At 44.1% G+C, this 26,939-nt stretch overlaps 2 protein-coding genes and 1 long non-coding RNA gene across 10 annotated transcripts in view; 1 reads left to right on the top strand and 2 right to left on the bottom strand.

The window, feature by feature from the left end:
• The window catches only part of LOC116985971 (actin-related protein 2/3 complex subunit 1B-A-like), a 34,840-nt gene extending 27,752 nt beyond the window's left edge, over window positions 1-7,088 (bottom strand). Inside the window, 2 exon segments of the mRNA XM_033041120.1 lie at window positions 3,481-3,560; window positions 6,887-7,088. Of these exon segments, the coding sequence (XP_032897011.1) occupies window positions 3,481-3,544 (64 nt within the window). The 5' untranslated portion in view covers window positions 3,545-3,560; window positions 6,887-7,088.
• An 8,925-nt stretch (window positions 7,089-16,013) lies between these two features.
• Window positions 16,014-24,211, top strand: LOC116985969. Its single transcript, XR_004415378.1, has 2 exons — window positions 16,014-16,140; window positions 23,734-24,211. It is a non-coding gene; the product is annotated as an uncharacterized LOC116985969 (long non-coding RNA).
• Window positions 24,068-26,939, bottom strand: part of arpc1a (actin related protein 2/3 complex subunit 1A) — a 25,378-nt gene continuing 22,506 nt past the window's right edge. For 4 of the 8 annotated variants that reach the window (XM_033041114.1, XM_033041113.1, XM_033041115.1 and 1 more), the window contains 2 exons: window positions 25,712-25,802; window positions 24,852-24,962 (listed from right to left, as the gene is read on the bottom strand). In XM_033041114.1, the coding sequence (XP_032897005.1) occupies window positions 24,885-24,962; window positions 25,712-25,802 (169 nt within the window). In that variant the 3' untranslated portion in view covers window positions 24,852-24,884. Of the gene's footprint in view, window positions 24,541-24,847; window positions 24,963-25,711; window positions 25,803-26,939 lie in introns of those variants that run through there. The other 4 variants (XM_033041117.1, XM_033041118.1, XM_033041119.1 and 1 more) reach the window with 3 other exon arrangements.

Below are 26,939 nucleotides of genomic sequence, written 5' to 3'. Positions count from 1 at the left end.
AAGAATCAGTCTGGTGAACCTTCTCTACACTCCCTCTATGGACTCCCTTTGCAAACAGGCGGCAGTGGTTGTGTTGGGATTTATATATAATTTCTGCCTTTCTTGTCAGAAGAAGCAGACTGAATGCAAACAGTTAGTTGCGATGCATTATGTGCCTGGCAACTCAATCAGTCACAGAGCACAGAGACAGGCCCTTCAGCCCAACTTGCCCATGCCGACCAAGATGCCTCAAGATTACGCAATTAAAAATCAATTCTTTCCTCCGACTCCCTCCAACAAATAAAATGCGTTCATTCCCGTTTCAGGGTGGTTAAGAAAAGAAGGGCCTCGACCCGAAACCTCACCCATGCCTTCTTCTCCAGAGATGCTGCTGCCTATCCCCGCTGAGTTACTTCAGCTTTTTGTGTCTATCTCAGGACGGTTAATGTTACTCTGAGGCTTCTATAGACAATAGACAATAGACAATAGGTGCAGGAGTAGGCCATTCGGCCCTTCGAGCCAGCACCGCCATACAATGTGATCATGGCTGATCATCCCCAATCAGTGCCCCGTTCCTGCCTTCTCCCCATATCCCCTGACTCCACTATTTTTAAAGAGCCCTATCTTCAGCAGGGACTTCACGACGTCAGTGCCCCCCAGCAACCCCGATAACATTCCAACTTGGCCACACGGAATGACGTCACTCACGTGCTAGATATTGTACATATTGTCCCGGGTGACATCGTTGGGCATTCCTTGGGCAACCTGGTCAGTATGGGTGTTTAAGAAGGAACTGCAGATGCTGGAAAATCGAAGGAAGACAAAAGTGCTGAAGAAACTCAGAGGGTGCAGCAGCATCTATGGAGCGAAGGAAATAGGCAACGTTTCAGGCCAAAACCCTGAAGGAAATAGGCAACGTTTCGGGACGAAACCCGGAAGGGTTTCGGCCTGAAACGTTGCCTATTTCCTTCGCTCCATAGATGCTGCTGCACCCGCTGAGTTTCTCCAGCATTTTTGTCTACCTTGTCAGTATGGGACAGATTGGGATGCGTGTCGGAACAGTCAATAATTAGCTCCACCCTTCAATCAATCTTGTTCCCCCCCACCCACCCACCCACCCCCGCTCTGCCCCAAGTCCAGTCAGACTCCCATCGGCTGCTGTATGATGTCGAGACCAGGGTCCCGGATTTATGTCACGCATTTCTGATCGTTCAATCCCCCCGACCGCTATCACTTCAACCTAATGACTCTCATCTCTCCCATCTTCTGCCCAACAATCTTCGAAACGCACGGATCAAATTCCAAAAACATGCTCTGGTTTAGTTTAGTTCAGAAACACAGCGTGGAAACCCGTGGAAAAAAGTCACTTTTGGGCCTACCTCCGACGAACAATTTTATCCATACTTCCCCTTTCCCTCAACTCTGCTCATCCAAAGTTCCAATCCTCATAATTTGAGGAAGGACATCCTTGCGATTGAGGCAGTGCAGCGTAGGTTCACGAGATTGATCCCTGGGATGGCGGGACTGTCGCATGAGGAAAGATTGAAAAGACTAGGCTTGTATTCACTGGAGTTTAGAAGGACGAGGGGTAGCTCTTATAGAAACATATAAAATTATAAAAGGACTGTACAAGCTAGATGCAGGAAAAATGTTCCCAATGTTGGGCGAGTCCAGAACCAGGGGCCACAGTCTTAGAATAAAGGGGAGGTCATTTAAGACTGAGGTGAGAAAAAACCTTTTCACCCAGAGAGTTGTGAATTTATGGAATTCCCTGCCACAGAGGGCAGTGGAAGCCAAGTCACTGGATGGATTTAAGAGAGAGTTAGATAGAGCTCTAGGGGCTAGTGGAGTCAAGGGATATGCAGGCACGGGTTATTGATAGGGGACGATCAGCCATGATCACAATGAATGGCGGTGCTGGCTCGAAGGGCCGAATGGCCTCCTCCTGCATCTATTTTCTATGTTTCTATGTAAAGCACGGCTGGCAAGAACGCTACCAGACCGAGAACACTCAACTTGAGAGCTTCGCAGGAAGCAAAGTACGAGGCAGAACTACATCAGAGGACATTCTCATTATGTGCTCTGACTTAAGGAAGTGAATAACAGTGCCAGAAATAGACACAAAGTTGTGGAGTGACTCAGTGGGTCAGGCAACATCTCTGGAGGACATGGACAGGCGACATCTGGGGCCAGGAACCTTCTTCAGGCTGATTGGAGTAAGAGGGCACCTGGAGGAATCGTCCTACCACAATCAGAGAGCAGTCCTGAACTACCATCTTCCTCATTGGTGACCCTCGGACTATCCTTGATGGCTTTACCTTGCACTAAATGTAATTGCTTATCATAGAAACATAGAAAATAGGTGCAGAAGGAGACCATTCGGCCCTTCGAGCCAGCACCGCCATTCATTGTGATCATGGCTGATCGTCCCCTATCAATAACCCGTGCCAGCTTTCTCCCTATATCCCTTGATTCCACCAGCCCCTAGAGCTCTATCTAACTCTCTCTTAAATCCATCCAGTCACTTGGCCTCCACTGCCCTCTGTGACAGGGAATTCCATAAATCTGTATCTATATAGATATAGATCATGTATCTATACACTGTAAATGGCTTGATTGTAATCATGTACTGTCTTTCTGCTGACCGGATAACACGCAGCAATGGCTTTTCTCTGTACCTCGGTACACGTGACAATAAACTGAACCTAGACTGGATGGCACCTGGTTCTCCCATTCCACTTCCACCTGTATTCCTTCCTCTGACTTCACTGTTCCTGCCTCTTCTATCCTTATCTCATATTTTTTGTCTTTTCATCTCCAGCCTTTGTCTAACTATCTTCCAATCAATCAAACTACCCCCCCCCCCCCCCTCACCTGCATCCACCTATCACTTGCCAGGCTTTGTCCCACCCTCACCTCTCTTCCAGCTTTAGCTCCCGCCAACTGTACAATCTGCTTGAAGAAGGGTCTCAGCCTGAAACGTCACCTGTCCATGTCCTCCAGAGATGCTGCCTGACCTGCTGAGCTACTCCAACACTTTGAGTTCCAATCCCACTGAGCTCCTTTTCCAGCTAAACCCCAATAAACCTGCAACTTATTCATTATCCAACCCAGAGTACAGACTTATTTCTGCCTCTAAGATCTGTTTTCTGTGCTGCACGATCTAAGTGGAGCAGTCTTTAGAGCTGATCTACTTTTTCTATTAGCAATGTGGGAAGTGTTCTGTTTCTTTGTCATCTATTAGATATTTTAAATGTAAACAACAGAAATCATAATTGCCAAATTGTCGGACCAAGCTGGAGGCTGGCATCCAAAGCTGGAACAAATATTGCAACTTGTGCAGCGATGATTCACAAGTTCCATTCAAGTAGTGAAGTAGTGACTGTGATGTGGCTCGTTGAAGAAAGATCAGCGTAAAATCTGTGGCGTTGGTTACCAGTGGACATGAAGACCGGCGGTCTGCCCAAAGTGTTTGATCTGCGGTGTGTTTGAAATACTCACGGGTCCTGTCTTTATTCCAGGCATGGCAGCTAATAGGTTCGAGCAAGAAGCTGTGGTAAGACATGGCTGATCTTCTGCAACTAAAACAGATGGAAACAATTAACATCGGACAGAGACAGAGACAGAGACAGAGACAGAGACACACACACAGTTACTGAACAACTGCGGCTCACACCAATGGACTTCCCACAGCCCCGGATGAAACACATTTATATCTATCCTTGCAAAGTCCATAAGTCAAAGGAGCAGAATTAGGCCATTCGGCCCATCGAGTCTACGCAGCCATTCAATCATGGCTGATCTACCTTTCCCTCTCAACCTCATTCTCCTGCCTTCTCCCCATAACCCTTGACACCCGTACTAATCAAGAATTCACACAAAATAAAACACCACGTCCTCTGCTGACATGGAGACACAAAGAACTGTAGATGCAGGAATCTTGAACAAAATACAAAGTGCTGGAGGAACTCAGCGGGTCAGGCAGCATCTGTGGAGGGAATGGACGGGTGATGTTTCAGATCAGTTTAGTTTAGTTTATGGTTACTTGTACCGAGGTACAGTGAAAAGCCTTTGCTGCGTGCTAACCAGTCAGCAGAAAGACAATACATGATTACAATCAATCCACTTACAATGTACAGATACATGATAAAGGGAATAACGTTGAGTGCAAGGTAAAGCCAGCAAAGTCCGATCAAGTATAGTCCGAGGGACACCAAAGAGGTAGATAGTAGTTCAGCACTGCTCTCTGGTTGTGGTAGGATAATTCAGAAGCCTGATAACAGGTGGGAAGAAACTGTCCCTGAATCTGGAGGTGTGCGTTTTCACACTTCTGTACCTTTTGCCTGATGGGAGAGGAGAGAAGAGGGAGTGGCCAGGGTGCGACTCATCCTTGATTATGCTCCTGGCCTCGAGGTATAATGAGTGATAGAGCGAGCTATAGACATTTTGGTTTGTAGGAAGGAGGCACACCAGCCACAAAAAAACTCACTTCACTTCCTGAAATACCTGGAGCATTTTTCATTAGTTTCTGGTTACAGATATGAGCCATTTAGTGAACGCTGAATTCAATATTCCACCTCCTCCCACACGCAATCCTCTGCCTACGATGTCTTTGAGCTTCACTTTCAATGAACACAGTGTTAATATTTCTCAAGCTGATGAATCCAAGAGAACTCATTCGGATTCTAGATGGATTCATGAACGGTCCCTCCTACGGCACCCAAGCCTTGTTAGCTCAGTTGTTATTTTCTGCATCCATGGTTGTATCGTTGTATCCTGTATTAGTTTCAGCCCAACAGCTCCACAGAGTGACACAGCATGAAAACATGCCCTTCGACCCAACCCATCTATGCCAACCAAGATGCCCCATCTACACTAGTCCCACGTGCCAGCATTTGGTCCATATACCCCTCTAAACCTTTCCTATCCATGTACCTGTCCAAGTGTCTTTTAAATGTTGTTATAGTTCCTGCCTCAATTACCCCCTCTGGCAGCTCATCCAAATATATCCACCGCCCTCTGTGTGAAAAATACCTAGTCCATAACAAAGCAACAACACTTTCAACATCTCTCAGTGGTGCAGCTGGTAGAGCCGCGGTCTCACGGCGTCAGAGACCCAAGTTCAATCCCGACCTCAGGTGATGACTGGGGTGGGAGGTTGCAAACTTCACGTGGTCCGCCCTGTTTCGACGAATGCAATCAACCTGGCGTGCACAATCAAACAAGATCAAATAGAACAAAGGTACACAAAAATGCTGGAGAAACTCAGCGGGTGCAGCAGCATCTATGGAGCGAAGGAAATAGGCGACGTTTCGGGCCGAAACCCTTCTTCAGACTGATGGGGGGTGGGGGGGGGGAGAAGGAAGGAAAAAGGGAGGAGGAGGAGACCGAGGGCGGGGGAATGGGAGGAGACAGCTCGAGGGTTAAGGAAGGGGAGGTGACAGCAAGGGCTAGCAAAACTGGGAGAATTCAACGTTCATGCCATCCGGACGCAAGCAACCCAGGCGGAATATGAGGTGCTGTTCCTCCAATTTCCGGTGTTGCTCACTCTGGCAATGGAGGAGACCCAGGACAGAGAGGTCGGATTGGGAATGGGAGGGGGAGTTGAAGTGCTGAGCCACCGGGAGTTCAGGTAGGTTATTGCGGACTGAGCGGAGGTGTTCGGCGAAACGATCGCCCAACCTCCGCTTAGTCTCCCCGATGTAAATCAGCTGACATCTAGAGCAGCGGATGCAGTAGATGAGGTTGGAGGAGATACAGGTGAACGTTTGTCGCACCTGGAACGACTGCTTGGGTCCTTGAATGGAGTCGAGGGGGGAGGTGAAGGGGCAGGTGTTGCATTTCTTGCGGTTGCAACGGAAAGTGCCCGGGGAGGGGGTGGTACGGGAGGGAAGGGAAGAATTGACAAGGGAGTTGCGGAGGGAGCGGTCTTTGCGGAAGGTAGACATGGGGGGAGATGGGAAGATGTGGCGAGTGGTGGGGTCACGTTGGAGGTGGCGGAAATGGCGGAGGATTATTTGTTGTATTTGCCGGCTGGTGGGGTGAAAGGTGAGGACTAGGGGGACTCTGCCCTTGTTGTGAGTGCAGGGATGGGGAGAGAGAGCAGTGTTGCGGGGTATGGGTAAAGCAGAACTAGTGTGAAAGGGTGATCGGTGGTTGGTGTGGACTTGGTGGGCTGAAGGGCCTGTTTCCCTGCTGTATCTCTAAACCAAGCTGCACAAATTAACCCTTCTTTACTCTACTTTTCCACCACATTTTCCAAATAAATCCTACCTACCCTTATTATACTGCTTAATCACCCTACCCACCCTTATTACACTGCTTAATCATCCTACCCTAATGCTTCTGTACAACGAGTCTCAACATTCACCTTCAAACACACAAACACAAAAATAAAATGCCTTTAACCTAAAAATTAAAAAAGACACAATTGACAGATTCAACCACATCTCTGGAACAATCTGGGGCTGACATCAAACTTTCAGCACACAAATGGCATGTTTCTTGGTTGAGACTAGCACAGAAAGCCGGACAAAGTAAAACAAAAAAACTATCTTCATTGTGCTCCAAATAATTGTTTAGTCCCCATCATTGTATTCGGGGCATTCTGTGGGACTCTGCCCTGCTTGTGGAGTACAAGACTCTGTTCCTTCGCACCCTAGACTCCCACAATACTAATTGCACAGAGAACTCTACAAAACGGCCCACTTTTCTCTCGCGATTTGGCATTTTCCAAGCACAAATTACATCATTTATCAGCACAAAAAGTTGCACAGACCTTGACAAGCTCTGCCCTATGAGTCAAGATCGAGAGGTTCCGCTTAAAAGGGAAGGGAAAAAAATCAGAAAGGGAACTTGCTAATCATTCTTTTTTTTAAGGGGGAAACATCTGAAATTTTGAACCTACCTGTAAACAATTAAAAGGCAAAAGATCCCAGTTAAAAAGTTGAGGGTTTTATTCTTTTTGGTGGAGAGGAGTTGCCTCTGTTCATGGACTCTGTTCCGTCAACATGAACGGCGGTGCAGTTGTAAGAGAGAAAAGGGGCTGAGTGCCTGATTCGCCCTCTCCTACTTCCCTTTCCTCTTGCAGAGATCCGACCACTTCCTGATGTGGGCGGTTGACTCGTTCACCAGCTGCCTCTCAGCTCTCAGCTCTCCACTAGTCCCCTCCCTCCTCGCGTCAACACCAAACAAGGTTAACACCGCTCCCACAGCCACTCTGACGAACAAGTTCAGTTGGAATAAATGGATTAACCCTCTGTTGGCCGTAGAATAGTTGAGAGTCAAGATTCAACAGAGTTTATTGTCATGTGTCCCAGATAGGACAATGAAATTCTTGCTTTGCTTCAGCACAATCTATGAGTAGGCATTAGTACAGAACATATCAGTGTGTCCATATACCATTATATAAATATATACACACATCAATAAATAAGCAGATAAAGTGCAAATAAACAGATAATGGTCTATTAATGTTCAGAGTTTTGTTCCAGTTGAGTTTAATAGCCTGATGGCTTTGGGGAAGTAGCTATTCCTGAACCTGGACGTTGCAGTCTTCAGGCTCCTGTACCTTCTACCTGAAGGTAGCAGGGAGATGAGTGTGTGGCCAGGATGGTGTGGGTCCTTGATGATGCTGCCAGCCTTTTTGAGGCAGCGACTGCGATAGATCCCCTCGATGGAAGGAAGGTCAGAGCCGATGATGGACTGGGCAGTGTTGAGCCAAACTGTGTCATGGAAACATTCATTTAAACCAGTCATTAATGGTTTATCTAAAGAGTTGTGCAGGGAGGAACTGCAGATGCTGGTCTAAACCAAAGGTAGACATATAAAGCTGGAGTAACTCAGCCGGTTCAACTCTTTCTTGAAAACATCCAGTGAATTGGCCTCCACTGCCTTCTGTGGCAGTGAATCCCTCAGATTCACAACTCTCTGCGTGAATATGATTTTCCTCATCTCAGTCCTAAATGGCCTACCCCATATTCTTAAACTGTGACCCCTGGTTCTGGACTCCGCCAACATCAGGAACATTTTTTCTGCATCTGGACTGTACAATCCCCTAAGAATTTTATGTTTAGATTCCCTCTCATCCTTCCCAGTAAATATAAGCCCAGCTATATAACATTGTGTGCTAAGGGCTGTTTTGAGTCCTGCATGCTAAGACAAAGCTCATCTACTGCTGGAAGTTCATCAACAGTGCAAAAACCTGTTTTCAAAGGCTGAAACTTGTTTCAAATTCTTCCTTCACTAGAATTAGGTATTGCACTCAAAGATCCAAGATCGTAGCTGAAGCTTGGGCAGATATCACAAAGGCTCAATTGGATAAGGCTACAGTTTAGAGACCTCACATCATTACACTGATAAGTTAGGAATCCGTAAGACAACTCCCACATGGGCCTTTGATCAAGGAATGTATGGAACGGAAACATTAATGTAATTCGGAGAATAATAGCATGAACACAATGTAGTATATATTTGTAAGTATTATGAACATGGATGGGGAAGGTTTGGAGGGGTATGGACCAAACACAGGCAGGCGGGAATGGTGTAGATGGGACATCTTTGTGTGTTTGGGCAAGTTGGGTCGAAGGGCCTGTTTCAAAGCTGTATGACTATGAATAAAAGTATATTTTGGGGAACATTTTTAAATTCATCCAATGTAAAATGGGCTCACTTAGCAACCATACTTGTTGTTAGTTCAAATTCCACTCCAGCCAAAATTGACATCATACCTGTGTACTGCCCAAGGTTGTTTTTAAGCAATTAGATACGATCTCAAGCAGTTTTAAGATACTTGCAAAAGATCCAAGAGTATACTTTAGCAAGGGTATTTTTCTAATGGCCTGCAATAGATTTGACCACGAACCAACATTATTAGAGACAATTTCCAATTTCTGAAGAAGGGTTTCAACCCGAAACGTCACAGTTTTTTTTTGTTTTGCTGTACAGGATTGGGAAGTCTTGTGCTTGTGGAAATGTATAGGTGTAAATCTTTTTCTTTTATCTCGAAATGTTCCTAAATATGAATTAATGACTGCAGGAAATGTCACGGAGCGAATCTGAATGATAGAACCTGGAAGACTTTCATCTGGTCTAAACATGCTGGAGGGCATTTGTTGAATATTTCCCTTTTCAAAGATGGTATATGGTACACAATTGGTTTCACATCAAGAGGAACGTTAGATCATTAGAAGAGCGCAAACAGGAAGCTGGAGAGAATTTAATGAAGATTGATGACCCAGGTTCAAGGGTTTTGAAGATGGCCACATAACTGGCTTGGCAGCAGCATTTGAGAGAGATTTAGAGTATACGACAGCAACTCTGTGGGGAAAATAAGTCATCATAGGACATTAGCATCAGAGTGAGATTGCAGGGGTGAAATTGAGTAAGTTCTATGGAAGACTCAAGGGATAGGGAGTCAATGAAAGTCAACAAGGTCATCTTTGTAGATAGGATTAACATCTTATTTTAAATCCATTTGAATTTATAAAAGGTAGACACAAAATGCTGAGGAACTCAGCGGATAAGGCAACATCTCTGGAGAAAAGGAATAGATTACGTTTTGGGTCAAGACCCTTCTTCAGACTCTCAGAATTTGTAATGGGTAAAGTTTAAATCATACAATAATGTAGGGATGGGTATGGGCTTCTGGGGCAGTAAAAATAAGATGGGGGAAACACCCAATTTAGCTGAAGTGGACGCAGGTAGCTGTTGGTAATGCAAGGTGGAATGTTCAAGAAGGTACAAAATCTGATTATTTGTGTAAAACTACTAGTCATGCTCCTTCCTGTAATTTTACTTCGGAGTCACATGAGTGACTACGTGAAGAACCCGCTCAGCGCGCATGCGCGGCATTAACGCCAGCAGTGCAACAGCGGCTGCAACGGGAGTTAGGCGCTCCCGCTACAGAATGAAACGGACCGTCAGGTGAGTACCCTGAGGTCGGGTTTCTATTACAGGGGAGCCTTTTTTTGCTTGTGTTTTACAGGCAGAGAAAAAGGCTCTGGAACAAAACTGTCCCCCGTTCGAGGAGGAACGTTTTCCGTCGGGGAGGGGGGCAGCAACAGGCGGTAGGAGCGTTTACCCGGTGTTCCGCTATTCCCCGACACCGTGCCGAGCCCAGCCCGCTAGTACCTGAGCGGGCTGGATGCATAGCCACCCAAAGAGGCATCCGGCAGGTGTTTTCCCGATTTCGGACGGGACGTCTCTCCACCCGCACGGGGGGAGAGAGAGCCGCCTGAGCCGCTGGAGCGGCTCTCGGAGCAGGTGCCTGCGAGACGCGCTGCTTGAGGGGCGCTCTCGCTTCTACAAGGCACAAAAGCTCTAGAAGAATCTGTCCCCCGCTCGACTCCAGCGGAGGAGCGTTCCATTGCAGGGGGGGCAGCAACAGGCGGTAGGAACAATTACCGGGCGCTCCGCTATCCCCATCACCGCGCCGAGTCCAATCCCGCTAGTGCCCGAGCTGCAGGCTGGATGTTTAGCCATCCGAAGAGGCATCCGGCCGGTGGCTTCCGACTTGTCGGAGGGGACGTCTTTCCACCCGCATGGGAGAGAGACAGCCGCCTGAGCCGCTGGAGCGGCTCCTGGAGCAGGAGCTCCTGCGAGACACGCTACGTGAGGGGCAGTCTCGCTGGAGGGTTCAGGCATACCCTCCACAGTGCCTAGGCACTGCCCATCGCTTCCTCCTTAGTATGGTTAGCTTTGGGGTGACCAGGGCTGGGCTGGTCATGAAGAGGGGGTCGCTGGCTGAAGAATTCGGGAGTATGCCAGGGGTGCAGGAACAGGAAGAGCTGCTGGGTGTGTGTGGACCGCTACGTGGCTACCCCACGTGCAGGAAGGCCATTAGAGCCTAAAAACTAACGGCCAGCGTTGACCACCTCTCCGACAGGCACCTACAGGAGCAGGTGGTTAATGAGGCTTTAAAATGTACAGCTCCAATAAATTATAGTCCTTCAAAGTGCCGGCAGTCAACAGCCAAATCTGGGGGCACGTCGGGACAAATACTCGGACCAGGAGCTGATTCTGCAGCGGATCCTCAGGCTCCTGACGTCAGCCATCACACCATTTGCTCGTTTTCTGTGGACAATACGGAGATGACCACTAACTAACAAATCACTCTCGCACTGTTGTGCAACACGCAGAGCGAGATAAATTACCTCTGTATATAAATCATAAGACCTGCCCTAAATCCCGAATTTGGGTTGTGCTAAACCCCAGCCACTGAGTCAGCCTCACTGCTCTTTGGCAAAAAACCTCATGGGAATAAAAACTTTCGGCCTCATGAGGGCAGGCCCCAGGACGAGCAAACCCCAAAAATACTATACCCAAGCGGCAGCACCCCATCGCGTCCACCAGTCGACGTCTACCATATGGGACTGGTGAAAGCTCGGGGACCGCATTTTGTTATGCCCGGGAGTCTTTTAGACCACGGCCCAGAGCAGGACCCCATGGAAAATGCGCCACCCCCCAACATCACCGCCACGTCAGACAACGCGCCAGACTCGCTGGTCTGGGAAGAGACAGAAGAAATGCCCATATCCATGGAGGTAGGTGGGTCTGGTGCCTACAAGAATATGTAAAATAAGGAATCTAATTTCAAAGGATACTTTATGGCAAGCATTGGCCTCAAATATGCTTACTATTCAGTACCCATTCAAAAGGATCTACGCAGATACCTAAAATTTACCTAAATAGAGCAACTATGACAGTTAAAGCAATACCCCATGGGGTAACGTCAGCTCAAGGTTATTCATCAAGATACTAAAACCAGCCCTGGCAAAACTAATAAGAAGACCATGGAATTGGCTATGTCAGCTGTTTTTCAGCTACAAAACAGTTTTCGAAACCCTGGGGTTTGTTTTACATCCAGATAAATCAAAGTTGAAGCCATCCACTATCATGGACTACTTAGACTTCACAATTAATTCAGTCCATATGACTGTAACTTTGCCAAAAGACAGAACGGTTGAATTGGCACAATTATGCCACAATTTAATGGTCAACGAGCAACCAACTATTCGACAAGTAGCAAGAGTAATTGGGAAAATGGTAGCAGCATTCCTGGCTACACAATTCGGACCATTGCATTATAAAATCTACAAAGAGCAAAGGTACAGGCATTAAAATATCATGCAGGTCATTATGATCGGGTCATGAAATTACCCACTGAAACTATATCAAAACAGTTGGCATAGTTTCAGCCCTATCATTATCTAACAGGTGGTAGATGGACTAACTAGGTATGTTGCAAAGCGTACCTGAAGCGTCGCTGAAAATCTGTCGCTGCGGGTGTGCGCGATTTTGGCGCCGTTTAGAGGGGGGCAGGTTTAAAACGCGATTTTCTCTAGGCTGTTCAAATCGAAGATGTTCAGCCTAGTTAATTATTAACGAAAAATCGCTGGAAGACCCCGTCGCAAAAGCTATTATTAGTTTTAAAGGCCTTGTATAATAGTTATAGCAGTTTAAAAATCAATTTCTAAACCCGCGACCACCGGCAGCTGTCAGGGTCGCATAGAGCAAATAATAGAAGGTATGCTGCTTATTTTTACATTAAAAAGGGCTTCTTAAGATCCCTTTATACAAAGTTTAATATTGCGAGTAGCTCATTTTGGGCCCATTATATCCCGCAGTATTTTTCTGGGCATTTGAGGGCACAAATCTAGCGCAATGTGAACGTTCTAAACCAGCGCGTTCACAGGATCCCACTAGAAAGCTGATTTAAAATGGACTTTAATTTACAGCAATTGAACACTAAATTCCTTCCATTTGGCCTATAAATTAATGTAAATGAGATTTAAAAATCATGTTTTATTGTGAATTATTTATGAATATTATTTGGACACTTAGGCTATTTAAAAATGTTAATCATTTATTAAGAAATGGATAGATGTTTAGATCTAGTAATTGAAGTTTGAAATTAGCTACACTTGGGTAACTAACTAATTATATGCTTTAATTTCAGGTCATCCAAGTAAGATTATTTTATATTTGTTTCAGAATGGTTCAATCTACGATAACTGAAAATTTCATTCAGTTCTCTTAATTTTTAAGAAGGTTATGGGCTTTTGACTGCACACGATCACAGCTTTTTTGTTATGTCCATAGAAAATCAATAGGGAACAAGATGCTAATTTCCGAGTATGAAAATGGCCATAACTTTTTAAATACTTGAGATATGAAAGTGAATTAGGTGTCTAAACTTATTTTTATGCTTTATCTGATGGGATAAATTACAGACTTGATTTTTTAAATCTCAAAATTTTGTGACATTGCTAGACTAACCTAAAGTCATCATTACTACTTACACGGGGCATTAATTATTTAGCGATGTTGGGTGCCTTTTATGGATTAAAAGCATATACATCAAATATGCATCACTGCATGTACGGTTACAAATGGATAATACTACGGTGGTGGCCTACATTAACCATATGGGAGGCATAAAATCGTTATCATGCGACAAATTGGTCAAAACAATTTGGCAATGGTGTGTCAAAAAGACATATTTGGCTGTCAGCAACTTACCTATCAGGTAAGCTAAATACAGTGGCAGACACCAGGTCACGCAAATTCAATGACAACATCGAATGGATGTAAAACCCAAAGTATTTGCAAAAATTATCAAGCTATATGGCACGCCAGATATCGATTTATTTGCATCAAGGCTAAATCACCAGATACCTATGCATGTCGTTTGGGAACCAGACCCAGAGGCAGCAGCGGTAGTAGATGCCTTCACGCTGGATTGGGGAAATTCCTTCTTCTATGTTTTCCCTCCCTTCTGCCTCATCAGTCAGGTACTACGAAAAATACAGATGGACTCTGCATCAGGGTTTGATAGTACCCGACTGGCCTACACAGCCATGGTTCCCAGTACTGCATGACATGTTTGTTGAAACACCGATGGTATTCCCCAGTGACCCAGAGTTGTTAACTCACCCGGTATCAGGCATAAGCCACCCATGCCATGAGAAAATCAAACTCATGAGTTGCAGGGTTTTAAACAGACCTTATCTGGAACTGGGATTGTCAGAACAAACCATCAACACCATGTCAGCATCCCTTTCGAACATCCACTAAGAAGCAGTACTTAACCAGCATCAAGAAATGGGAGAAGTACTGCCAGGAAACAGGGACCACGTACACAACAGCAAGTCACCAGGACAACAGCCGATGGGATCCCATCCACTGGTGGTCAAATTAATGAAGGGCATCTATAACATCAAACCCCTAGACCAAGGTATACCCATTTATGGGATGTCAGTGTGGTCCTCACGTACCTCAGGGGATGGCCACCAGCCAGATCCCTCAGCCTTGAACAAACTACTCTGAAAACGCTCATGTTCATGGCACTTGTATCCACTCAGAGGGTCCAGTCACTACATCGATTGCGACTGGACAACATGGTGACCACCCCAGACCAGATATCGTTCATCATCCAGGGTCTGATAGAACAGAGCAGGCCAGGTATAGCCAATCCAGTTGTGGTGTTCCGGGCTTACCCGCCAGAGCCGCGGTTGTGTGTCATGACCTATCTACTATATTATATAGACACAACCTATAACATCAGAGGGAGTGAAAAAGCCTTATGGGTCAGCCACAAAAAACCTCATGGCCGGGTAACGAGCCAAACCATTGCAAGATGGCTCAAGCAGGTACTAAAGGCTGCCGGAATAGACACTAACTTTTTTCAAATCTCATTCCACCAGGGCAGCGTCTACATCAACGGCCGAAAGAATGGACGTACCGGTTGACCATATTCTGACGACAGCAGAATGGTCGACGGAAACGACATTCAGAAATTTTTACAATAAGCCGTTGACGAAACCTGACTTGTTTGCAGAAATTTTTTACAAACTGCAAATATTTAATTTAAACCCGGGGGAGCAATTTAATTTGTTATTGTTACTAAATACCATTTTTGTTTCTCGAAAAACAGATTCATTGGTTGGTTACGATAACACACTTCCTCCCTCAAGAACTTCGGCAGTGAGTGAAATAAAACTTTTACACGGTTTGAAATCACAGAGCTTTGAAGTCTTCACGTAGTCACTCATGTGACTCCGAAGTAAAATAGTAAGATTAAACGAGAACTTATCAGTTTGAAGTTTGATCTGTATTTTATGAGGAGTTACGATGAGGGATTACGTGCCCTCCGCTCCCATCCTCATAATATAGGTCAAACTGATAACTGATGTCTCCTTTTCTTTACTATGTTTACTTCAATAACTGTGTCTATCTGTGATTCCACACCGCTGCTTGGAAGTATGCCGCGCATGCGCGCTGAGCGGGTTCTTCACGTAATCCCTCATCGTAACTCCTCATAAAATACAGATCAAACTTCAAACTGGTAAGTTCTTGTTTAATCTTACTATTTTATACAGTCGCATCTGATCGTAGCAATGTGAGACCCAAACGCTTCACGGCCTCGTTATAAACTTCAACTTTAATAACTTGAACTTAAACATAAGGGTTAGCACTACACGCTACGAATCCCAGCTGTGGAGACACTGGTATCGTTGTCTCGTTGTAGGACATTGATCATTCTTTTAATCTGGATATTTAAGTCATGTATTGTGTTTTGTTTTTTAATATATAATTTATGATGTTTTTATAAGTGATATACTAAGATTTTAGAAACATAGAAAATAGGTGCAGGAGTAGGCCATTCGGCCCTTCGAGCCTGCACCGCCATTCAATATGATCATCCAACTCAGTATCCTGTACATGCCTTCTCTCCATACCCCGATACCTTTAGCCACAAGGGCCACATCTAAAGGTACGTTTTATACGTATTTTATGATATTTGATATGCAATGCATTTTTATGTAATGTTGCCCCTTGTCTGGACCTTGAGTCCGCAATAAAGTTTATTATTATTATTAATAATAAGATTTTTTTTGACAAGAAGACCCGATCATACTGGCTGGTTGCAGAAGCGAGAGGCTCAAACCATTTTCTGCCAACACTCGACGCACATGAGAAACACAGTGGTTCCTCAATATAGTTGAGCCGGAAGTAAGAATGAACAGGGTGAGAGTGGAACAAGTTGCAGACAGGAAGCTAACATGTTGTTTCGGCAGACCAGAACCATCGTTTTGACAGCTTAACCGGCAGAGCAGCTGAGTGCAACAGCAAAATCCATTACAAGTTCTCATGCAAGGTGTGAGTTGCTCATCGAAAATAGGCATTGTATATACTTCAGTTGGGACTTGGTGCAATGGTTCCATTATTATAACGTATACCATAGTACAATGGATTTCTTTTTCCATACAGATCAGCGAGATTATTGCTTTACACAAGTACAATCCCCCGGATAGCACATCATGAGAAGAAACAGCCCACTAAGTCTAAATGCACTCAAATAATTTCTTCAGATATCTACAAATTAGAGATTATGTTAAATCTAATACACAAGTCTACAGGCATAGGGAATCAGAAATTCTTGATGAATGTCTGAACAAGCATCCTAATACTGAAAAACTAATAGCTTATATTTATAACACCCTACTAAATAACGAGGTACCACCGACCGAACCATATAGATACAAATGGGAAAATGAAATAGGTCATCCTATCACGAAAGATATGTGGGACGAAAGTTTACAACAAATACATCAATGTTCATTAAATGCCAGACATACTTTAATACAATTCAAGGTCTTACATAGACTATACTTCTCTAAAATAAAACTAAATAGAATCTTCCCACAAATCTCTCCTATTTGTGATAAATGTCTACATTTAGAGGCTAATTTAACACATACGTTTGCAAACTGTATAAAACTTAAACATTTCTGGACTGATATTTTTGAAATAACTTCAGAAGTTATTAATACAAAACTGGACCCAGACACAAAATTAATAATACTTGGAATATCAGAACAAAGCTTAACACTCACAACAAACCAAAGAAATTTCCTCAATTACAGTATAATAACCGGAAAAAAATTAATATTAAAATTTTGGAAAGGCCCTACAACCCCCACAATTAAAATGTGGATTACGGAAATGTCGGAGACCCTATACTTAGAAAGAATTAGACTTGTCTTAATGGACAAACAAGATCTTTTCCATAAAATTTGGGCTCCATTCATTAACTATCTGAAGGGATAGATTGGCACAGCACGAGGACCTGGCTGAAACTTGAACTCAGGAATAGATGAAAAGCTATACTTTATAACCTACGAACCTATCTCCATTGATGTATTACAGGTAACCCATTCCACCTCCCTTGTTTTTCTGTTGTGTTTTTTTTTTTTTGCTTTCTTTTTTATTTGTATCTTTCTACCCTCTCTTTTTCCCTCTTTCTATAAAAAATAAAAACACTAGAAGCAGAAGTAATTGATAATGGAAAATTTTAATAATGTATGACTGATGTATATGAATTTTTTTTTTACTATAATATGTAACTACATTTTATAATATGTCTACTTCTAATAAAAAAATTAAAAAATAAATAAATAAATGCAAGTTTTGGCGCAATTTCACATTCCCAACTGAACACGGGTTTTCTCTATTTTCTCTATTTAAGAAGGAACTGCAGATGCTGGAAAAATCAAAGGTAGACCAAAATGCTGGAGAAACGCAGCATCTATGGAGCAAAGGAAATAGGTGACGTTTCAGGTCTCAACCCGAAATGTCACCCATTCCTTCGCTCCATACATACTGCCATGCCTCACCCGCTGAGTTTCTCCAGCATTTTTGTCTACTGTGGGTTTTCTCTGGGTGCTCCGGTTTCCTCCCACACGCCAAAGACTTACAGGTTTGTAGATTAATCGGCCTGGTATCATTGCAAATTGTCTCTCGTGTGTGTAGGATAGTGTTAATGTTCGGGGATCGCTGGTTGGCACAGTCACGGTGGTCCGAAGGGCCTGTTTCCGTGCTGTATCTCTAAACTAAACTAAACGCAAGAGTCACCAGATTTTGGCACCATTTCACAGTCCCAATGGCAGCTGGCCATAAAGGCGAATTGTCGGCCCTCTCCTCGCCCAGTGATCTACAGCCTTCATGCCGCGAAACACCTCCCGCAGCCGACCTAGAGGGCGCGGAAGGTTAGACCTTAGTTCTTCTTACCGGTCCTCTGTCCAGCATCTGCAGCGTCGCCTACTCCTACCACCTCCACGCTGGTTCCCAGTCTACAGGTTTAGTTTAGAGATACAGCAGGCCCTTCGGCCCACCGAGTCCACACCGACCAGCGATCTCCGCATATTAAGACTATCCTATACACACTGGGGACAATTTACAGTTATACCAAGCCTATCGGCCTACGAACCTGTACATCTTTGGAGTGTGGAATGAAACCGAAGATCTCGGAGAAAACCCACGCAGTCTCGGGAAGAATGTACAAACTCCGTATAGACAGCGCCCGTAGTCGGGATCGAACCTGGGTCTCCGGCGCTGTAAATGCTGTAAGGCGGCAACTCTACCGCTGCGCCACCCTCACCATCACTGCTCCGGTTTCGGGGACTAATGAACGGGACATTCGCAAATCTCCATTTGAGGATGAATGGGGGCAGCGTGACGATGAAAATGCTTCTTCCCCGACTAATCTCCTCAGCCGGACAAATTCAACCAAGCGAATCTGTGCTTCTTTTAATTTATTTCACTCCTCACATTTTTCTTAGTGCCCTCCTCTTAATTAAAGGGGGTACTGTTAAAATGGTTTTACAGTCATCAAATAAACAGAGGTCTCGTTTATTTTGCCAGCACAGGAAAACAAGGGGAAAGAAAAAACAGCAAAATGTTTAGGAACTTGGATTGGTGGCTGCCTTAATAACTAGCTGTGGAGACAGTGATGAAGGTCTACTCCTGTAGGTTTCTAACCTGCCCACACCCTGTGGTTCACATTCCTCAGTCAAAATACAGACATACATTTCATGTTATGCTTGGTCATACTTCAGGAATGTCACAGGCGTATTTCCTCCACATCCCACAAGGCAACGCTAGATTGGTCTTGTGGTTCATGATGCAAAAACATTTGCAACAGCCATGGTCTGTAAAGTATTTGCTGCAAATAGGTTGCTTCTTGGGAAGTGACACAAACAAAGGGTTAAATCCATTAATCCACACAAGCCCCTGGAGAAGTTCACCAGAATGCTGCCTGGATTGGAGGGTTCTAGCTACAAGGAGAGGTTGGACAAACTTGGATTATTTTCTCTGGAACGTCCAAGGCCTTGGAGTCTCCCTCCCTGATAGACGCTTTAAAGATGAGAGGAGGAATAATCGGGTAAGACAGTCAGAAATGTCAACGTTTAATTTAGTTAAGATACTGCCCAAGAAACTGGCCCCTTTGGCCCACCAAGTACACGACAACCAGCGCACACTAACGCTATCCGACAAACTAGGGACAATTTAACCAAAGCAAATTAACTTACAAACCTGCCCGTCTTTGGAGTGTGGGAGGAAACGGGAGCATCCATCGAAAAGCACAAGGTCACAGAGATAATGTACAAACTCCGTACAAACAGCACCCATAGTCAGGATCGAACCGGGGTCTCTGGTGCTGAAGGGCAGCAACTCTACCGCTGCGCCACCTTGGTGCCAGAATGCTGCTTGGATTAGAGGGCACTAACTACATGGAGAGGCTGGACAAACTTGGATTGCTTTCTCTGGGACCACGATATACAGACAATAATAAACAGGAACCTTTGAAACTCTGAATGCATCTATTGAGTTTCCACTGAAGGTATTTAGTTTAGAGATACAACCTTTGGGCAGATCAATGATCACCTGTACACCAGTTCTCTCCTGCACAACAGGGACAATTTGCAGAAGGCAATTAACCTACAAACCTGCACGACTTTGGAATGTGGGAGGCAACCAGAGCACCTGGAGAAAACCAACACGGACATAGGGAGTTAAAGGAGGAACTGCAGATGCTGGAAAATCAAAGGTATACAAAAATGCTGGAGAAACTCAGCGGGTGCAGCAGCATCTATGGAGCGAAGGAAATAGGCAACGTTTCGGGCCGAAACGTTGCCTATTTCCTTCGCTCCATAGATGCAGCTGCACCCTCTGAGTTTCTCCAGCATTTTTGTGTATCTACGGACATAGGGAGAATGTACAAACTCCGTACAGACACCACCCACAATCCGGATCGAATCCACACGAACCTCCAGAATGATGAACATCTATACACTGTTTATGAAGGAACTGCAGATGCTGGAATAACCGAAGGTTCGCGACCCGAAACGTCACCTATTCCTTCGCTCCATAGATGCTGCCTCACCCGCTGAGTTTCTCCAGCAATTTTGTCTAACATCTAAACACTAACACTTTTTAAATGTTATAAGCTCTGTTGAGATTAACTTTTTTGATATTTGTTACTGTTCAGTACCTATTTACACATCAGTGGCCTTCTTAATTCTGTTTGTTAATATTTTGCCTTTACTATCATTCATTTATACAACAGCTAAATACCAACCCAAAATGCGTGCTATTTTCATGATATTTATTTTAGTTGTTTATCTTTTTTAATATTTTACCTTGTATGTATCGTTAGCTTTTAGAAATGTTTGAATGGTGCACTGACTGGCTGACATTTTTAAATTTTGTTGTACATGGTTCATGTTACAATGACAAAAAAGAAACTATTCTATTCTATTCTAAAATGTTTCTTTGGTTTGGTCAGAATATTTCCACCAATTCCTGTAATATTTCAGCAATTGTACGCTACTTTAAATATCTTTCTTTATCCCTTTAATTACCTCAGATTCAAATACTATCACTATTGTGCATGTGCCTTGACAAATAACTAATAGTAATATTAAGAAACCACAATTTTAGACACATTAAATATCACCAATTAAATGTTATATAGTAAAGTCACGTTATGCTTTAAAATATTCCGAAGTGCCTAGTCAGTAGCTTTGCAAAACATTGTAAAAGTTACCAGTCATAGATGCCACAAGGAAACAGGCTCTTCGGTCCACCAAGACTGCACCAGCCATCAACCACCTATTTACACTAATCCTATGTTAATTCAACATTTTATGCACCACACATTCTCTCACACTCGCCTACGTACTTTGGACAAGTTGCAGTCATTAATTAATCTATCAACCTGCACGATTGCGAAGCAGTGGAATTGCTGCCTTACAGCACCAGAGACCCGGGTTTGATCCTGACGACGGGTGCTGTTTGTATGGAGTTTGTACGTTCTCCCTCTGACTGCGTGGGTTTTCTACGGGTGTTCCGGTTTCCTCCCACACACCAAAGACGTACAGATTTGTAGGTTAATGACTTCGGTAAAAATTGAAAATGGTCACTGTGTAAGATGGTGCTGGTCAGCGTGGACTCGGTGGGCTGAAGCCCGTTTCCATGCGATATCTCTAAAGTCTTGAGAATGAGGGAGAAAACCAATGCACCCAGAGGAAACCCACCTGGCCACGGGAAGGTGGAAACATCACACAGACAGCAGGAGGCAAAGTATGAAATGGGGTTTCCAGCACAGAGACGGCATCTCCACCAGTTGTGCCATGTGGTGCCCTGCAGCCCACTTGAATGTAAATGATCAAATCTGCTTTAATTATTAAAAGATGCCAAACCCAGGTGGAAATATGCAAGGAGCTAAATTAATTCTCCTTATCAGCATCCACATAGCGTCAGAGACATACAGCAGGGAAATAGGCCCTTTGTCCTAACTTGCCCATGTTGACTAACACATCCCTTCTACACTAGTTCCACCTGTCCACATTTGGCCCATATCACTCTTACCTGTCCTATCCAGGTACCTGTCCAAATGTCTTTCAAATGTGGAGGGATTTGAAAAAAAAAACCCTGTTCAATGGAAAGGGAAAGTAGAGAAAATTGAAACAGATTACGTAACCCCAAGTAAGTTTCAAATGATCTAATGCACCATGCTAAAAATAAAAAATTATGGGATTGGGGGTAATATATTAGCATGGGTAGAGGATTGGCTAACAAATAGGAAGCAGAGAGTGGGGATAAATGGTTCATACTCGGGATGGCAACCGGTAACTAGCGGGGTTCCGCAAGGGTCGGTGCTGGGACCCCAGTTGTTCACAATTTATATAAATGATTTGGAGGAGGGAACCAAGTGTAATATATCAAAATTTGCGGATACAAAAATGGGAGGAAAAGTAGGGGATGAGGAGGATAGGAAGAGTCTGCAAAAGGATATAGATAAGCTAGGTGAGTGGGCAACAACTTGGCAGATGAAATTTAATACTAATAAATGTGAAGTCATTCACTTTGGGAAAAAAAATGATAGGGCAAGTTATTTTCTAAATGAGGAGGAGCTGCGTTGTAATGCAACGCAAAGGGATCTAGGGGTATTAGTACATGAATCACTAAAAGTTAGTATGCAGGTGCAGCAAGCAATCAGGAAGGCCAATGGAGTTTTGGCCTTTATTGCTAGGGGGATTGAGTATAAAAACACGGAGGTCTTGCTGCAGCTGTACACAGTATTAGTGAGACCACATTTGGAATACTGTGTACAGTTCTGGGGTCCATACTTAAGAAAGGATGTACTAGCCCTGGAGGCAGTGCAGCGAAGGTTTACAAGATTAATTCCTGCAATGAGGGGATTGACATATGAGGAAAGGTTAAGTAGGCTGGAACTCTACTCTTTGGAGTTTAGAAGAATGAGAGGCGATCTCATTGAAACATATAAGATCGTGAGGGGCCTTGATCGGGTGGATGCACCGAGGATGTTCCCAATGATCGGGGAAACTAGAACTAGGGGACATAGTTGCAGAATAAGGGGGGGCTCTTTTAAAACTGAGATGAGGAAGAACTTCTTCACCCAGAGGGTGGTTAATTTATGGAATTCACTGCCCCAGGGAGCAGTGGAAGCAGAAACGTTAAATATATTTAAGACTAAAATAGATGGTTTTTTAGCTGCCAAGGGGATAAGGGGCTACGGGGAGAGGGAAGGGATATGGACCTAGGTATGGTTAGTATAGTAAGACCTGAGTGATCTCCTGGACAAGTGTCGATCGCCTGGATTGGGGTCGGAGAGGAATTTCCCGGATTTTTTTCCCGAATTGGACCTGGGTTTTTATCCGGTTTTTTGCCTCCCCCAGGAGATCACGAGGTTCTTGGGGTGGAGAGGGGTGATAGCGGTATAAAGGGGAGGGTAGTGTCTTGTGTTCTGTGTCTTGTGTCTACTGTTTGTGGGTAAGTGTGTCTGTTTAGTGTTCAGCCATGAGCGAATGGCGGTGCGGGCTCGACGGACCTGGTGGTCTACTCTCGCACCTACTTTCTATGTTTCTATGTTTCTATGTCTTCCGGAAGGTATCACATTGTCCAAATGGGTTTATTTGGCCTTGATCTGCTCTGTAACAGATTGGAAATCCATCACTAATTCTTACAAATTAAACACAGAAAAGTCTGCATTACCATTTGATTGATACGAAACACCATTTGAACACTTTAGTGTTGTTGAGACCCACCGTAATTATTCAATGTTGAGCTCCGAGATGCCAAAAGGTTAGAAAGCTTTTGATAAGTATTGCTGAAAATTAAGGACGTAACATCAAGCCGTTCAACAACATCGAACAAGGGAAACCTCTCTGCTGTGTTGCGTACCTCTAATTAGGACATTAGCTTGTGGGTACTGAGGCATTGTAGAGGATGAGCAATTCCCAGCCACGGGCCACTTCTCCAGCACACGTTAATCAGCCATACTGACAGATTGAATCAGATTTTCTGCAGATCTGTGTATTGTAGATACAGGTACTGGATTAGTGAATCTGTCACAGAAGATTAATTTGGTTCTTGTTTATTACTCAGCGTGCCTTCTTTGTACAGCTGTAATCCAAGAAGAATGGCTATTAACTGTCCATAAGGATTGTGAACAACAAAGGATGAATGGAGAGAAACATATTGCATTGAAACACAAAGGACTATTTCTGCAGTACATCTGTACATTCTGTTCAGAACAGATTAAGGCTATAAAAACACAGGAGCAGAATTAGGCCATTCAGCCCATCGAGTCTCTTCTGCCATTCGATTGTGGCCGATCCATTTTCCCCTCTCAACCCCATTTTCCCGCCAAAGCACACACTTGGATTTTTTTCACTGCAATCAAAAAATGTAAACGAACAACAAAGAGGCGAGATAAGAGTGAAGTTTTGTAGTGTTTATTTTCTAGCAGACACACTACATAAAAGTCCCTTTAAATTAGTGTACATTATTACCCTCATTAGGGCAAAGCCCTCAGGGTGCTGCAGAAACTGTTTTGAAGGGAGCTTTAGCTAAGAAAAAAAAAGAAAAAACCCCACTTCAAAGCAATTCCTTTAAAATCAAATCAAAATTCCCAGAATGAAGTGGCGGAGCGTTGATTTCCGAATGTTGTCAGTGCTTTTCCTTGTGTTTGTTTTGAAGATTTGCTGCCCAGCTTCTAGCCGGTTGCATTTGGAGGTGGAGGTGGAGAGAGAGGGGGAGGGAGCAGGGCTCTTCCTTTCTCACGGTTTCATCGGCCTAGATTGCAGAGTTTCGTGTTCACATGATACGCATGCCTTGGATTGAGGATTCCAGAGTCTGAAAGCAAATTGAGAATGCTTAAGTGCTTGGTGGCCATGAAGAAAGTTAAAAGTTCTGGTGAAATAAATGTTGGCAACAGGTCAGACAGCAGCTTTGAAGAAAGAAAGAGTTAGTGTTTCAGTTTGATAAATGTTCGTCCTTCTCATCAACTTCTGCAATATTTTGGGCCGGCACTGCGGTAGAGTTGCTGCCTTACAGCGCAAGCGAACCCTGGTTCGATCCTGACTACGGGTGCTGTCTGTATGGAGTTTGTACGCTCTCTCTGTGACCATGTGGGTTTTCTCCGGGTACTCCGGTTTCATCCCACACTCCAAAGACGTGCAGGTCTGAGGGTTATTGGCTCCTGTAAATTGTCCCTAGTGTGTAGGATAGTGCTAGTGTACGGGGGCGATCGCTGGTCAGCTCAGACTCGGTGGGTTGAAGGATCTGTTTCGATGCTGCAACTCTAAAGTCCAAGGTTTTTCCTTCATATACTTCTGGAAAAATGTTGGAATAAAGCTTCATGTAGATTTTTCAGACAAAATTGAGAATCCTTTTTTTCGGATGGGTGGGAAGTGGGAGCTGGTGGGTGGTTAGCAGAGAACAGTAGATAATGTTGGGAAAGAATATAGTCACTTGGACTTGAAAGTAAATCATTTCCAATTAACTTGCTACACGGAAACAGGCCTTTCAGCCCACCCAGCCCATGCCAACCATCGATCACCCGGTTACACTAGTTCTGTGTTATCCCACATTCACATCCACTCCCGATACACTAGGGTCAATTTTACACAGGCTAATTAACCTACAAACCCACATTTTTTTGGACGTGGGCGGAAACATGAGCAACCGGAGGAAACGCACGTGGTTACAGGGAGAACGTGTAAACTCAACACTGACAGCACCCGGGGTCAGGATCAAACCCGGGTCTCTGGCACTGGGAGGCAACAGCTCTACCAACTGTACCACCTTGTTATTTAAATAACAACATGTTCAACAAAGACTGGATACTTAACATGCGGATGTGAACACAAATTTTAGAAACACTGATCCTTCCTAAAACAAGTACTTGAAGTTCCCTAAAGTTGTGAAGAAACTGAACACCAATTTAGACTGGTTATTGTTTAAAATATCATTAGACTGCAGTTTGTGTCAATGTACACAATTATAAATATGAATGAGAAAACACTTAAAAACATTCCATGCATTGTTGAAAACAGTCAACGTTCCCAGAATATTACTTCACCTTCAAATCCCAAATTGTCATTGCACCGTCAATCCCAGTAGTGCAAAACTTCCAACAATCTCTCTTATCGCCTTCATATATGGAGACTTGGCTTGAGAGAGAGAGAGAGAGAAAGAGAAAACACATGTTATATTACAGAATACAGTGTGCTTATGATTTCAAGCAGGTTGGGTGGGAGGGGGAGTTTGCAGAATAGAAATGAATCCAAGCTACATTAATATTCCACATGAGCCTCCTAACAGATTGCTTAACCCTGTCAGCATTTCAATACGGCAGTCTGGTCTGTATAGGAATTTTATTGTGGAATCTACGAATAAATACACAGCCCCCCTTCTGAAAGACCTCCCTTTATTAAACAATCTTGGTTATCGTTTTTTCTATATTGTAGATTGACCATTTAATTATAAGTGACATTGTCAGCCACAGTGCTAAGAAAGCGCTGCAGATGCTGGAAAAATCGAACAATCGATGCCTACTACACCCCAAAGCCGCGGCCTCCGGTAGGAAAGCACCGATTTGGGAGCTCCAAGCCGCGAAGTGTGTTAGACCGTCCCGACGTCGGATATTCAACCCTCCCGATGAGAGGGCCTGTACATCGGGCCGTCCGTAGTGGCGACTACGGAGGTTTATGGCCCCGACCACGGGTGAACAATGGAGTAGGACTGACTGTACTTTGTGCCTTCCACCACAGTGAAGAATGCTGTGGTGGATGTTTGTGATTAATTTTATTGTGTTCTTTTTTGATTGTACCACTGCTGGCAAATTCATTTCACTGCACTTATGTGTGTATGTGATGAATAAAACTGATTGATTGAGGTAGACAAAAATGCTGGAGAAACTCAGCGGGTGAGGCAGCATCTATGGAGCGAAGGAATAGGTGACGTTTCGGGTCGAGACCCTTCTTCAGACAGCCACAGAGACGGCAATATATTCTCAGGGTCTCTGTTGAAATCCCAAGTTGCAGTTAACGTTTAGTACCAAAATGTACTATTATACAGAATCCATTCTGTATCCTGTACACTGTGGCCAGCTTGATTGTAATCATTTTTAGTCATTTCACTGACTGGATAGAACACAACAAAAAAAGCTATTCACTGTACCTTGGTACAATAATAATAAACTAAACTCAACCATTCTGGATTCTGGCAGATTATATGGTTGAATTGAGTTTAGCATGGAATGGAATGCTTTATTGTCACATATGACAAGGCAGTTAAATTCTTTGCTC

This window comes from Amblyraja radiata, chromosome 22, assembly GCF_010909765.2.
Source record: "Amblyraja radiata isolate CabotCenter1 chromosome 22, sAmbRad1.1.pri, whole genome shotgun sequence".
Lineage (NCBI taxonomy): Eukaryota > Metazoa > Chordata > Chondrichthyes > Rajiformes > Rajidae > Amblyraja > Amblyraja radiata.
The sequence above is the reverse complement of the archived record's forward strand: the minus strand, read 5'-3'. Positions and strand labels throughout refer to the sequence as shown.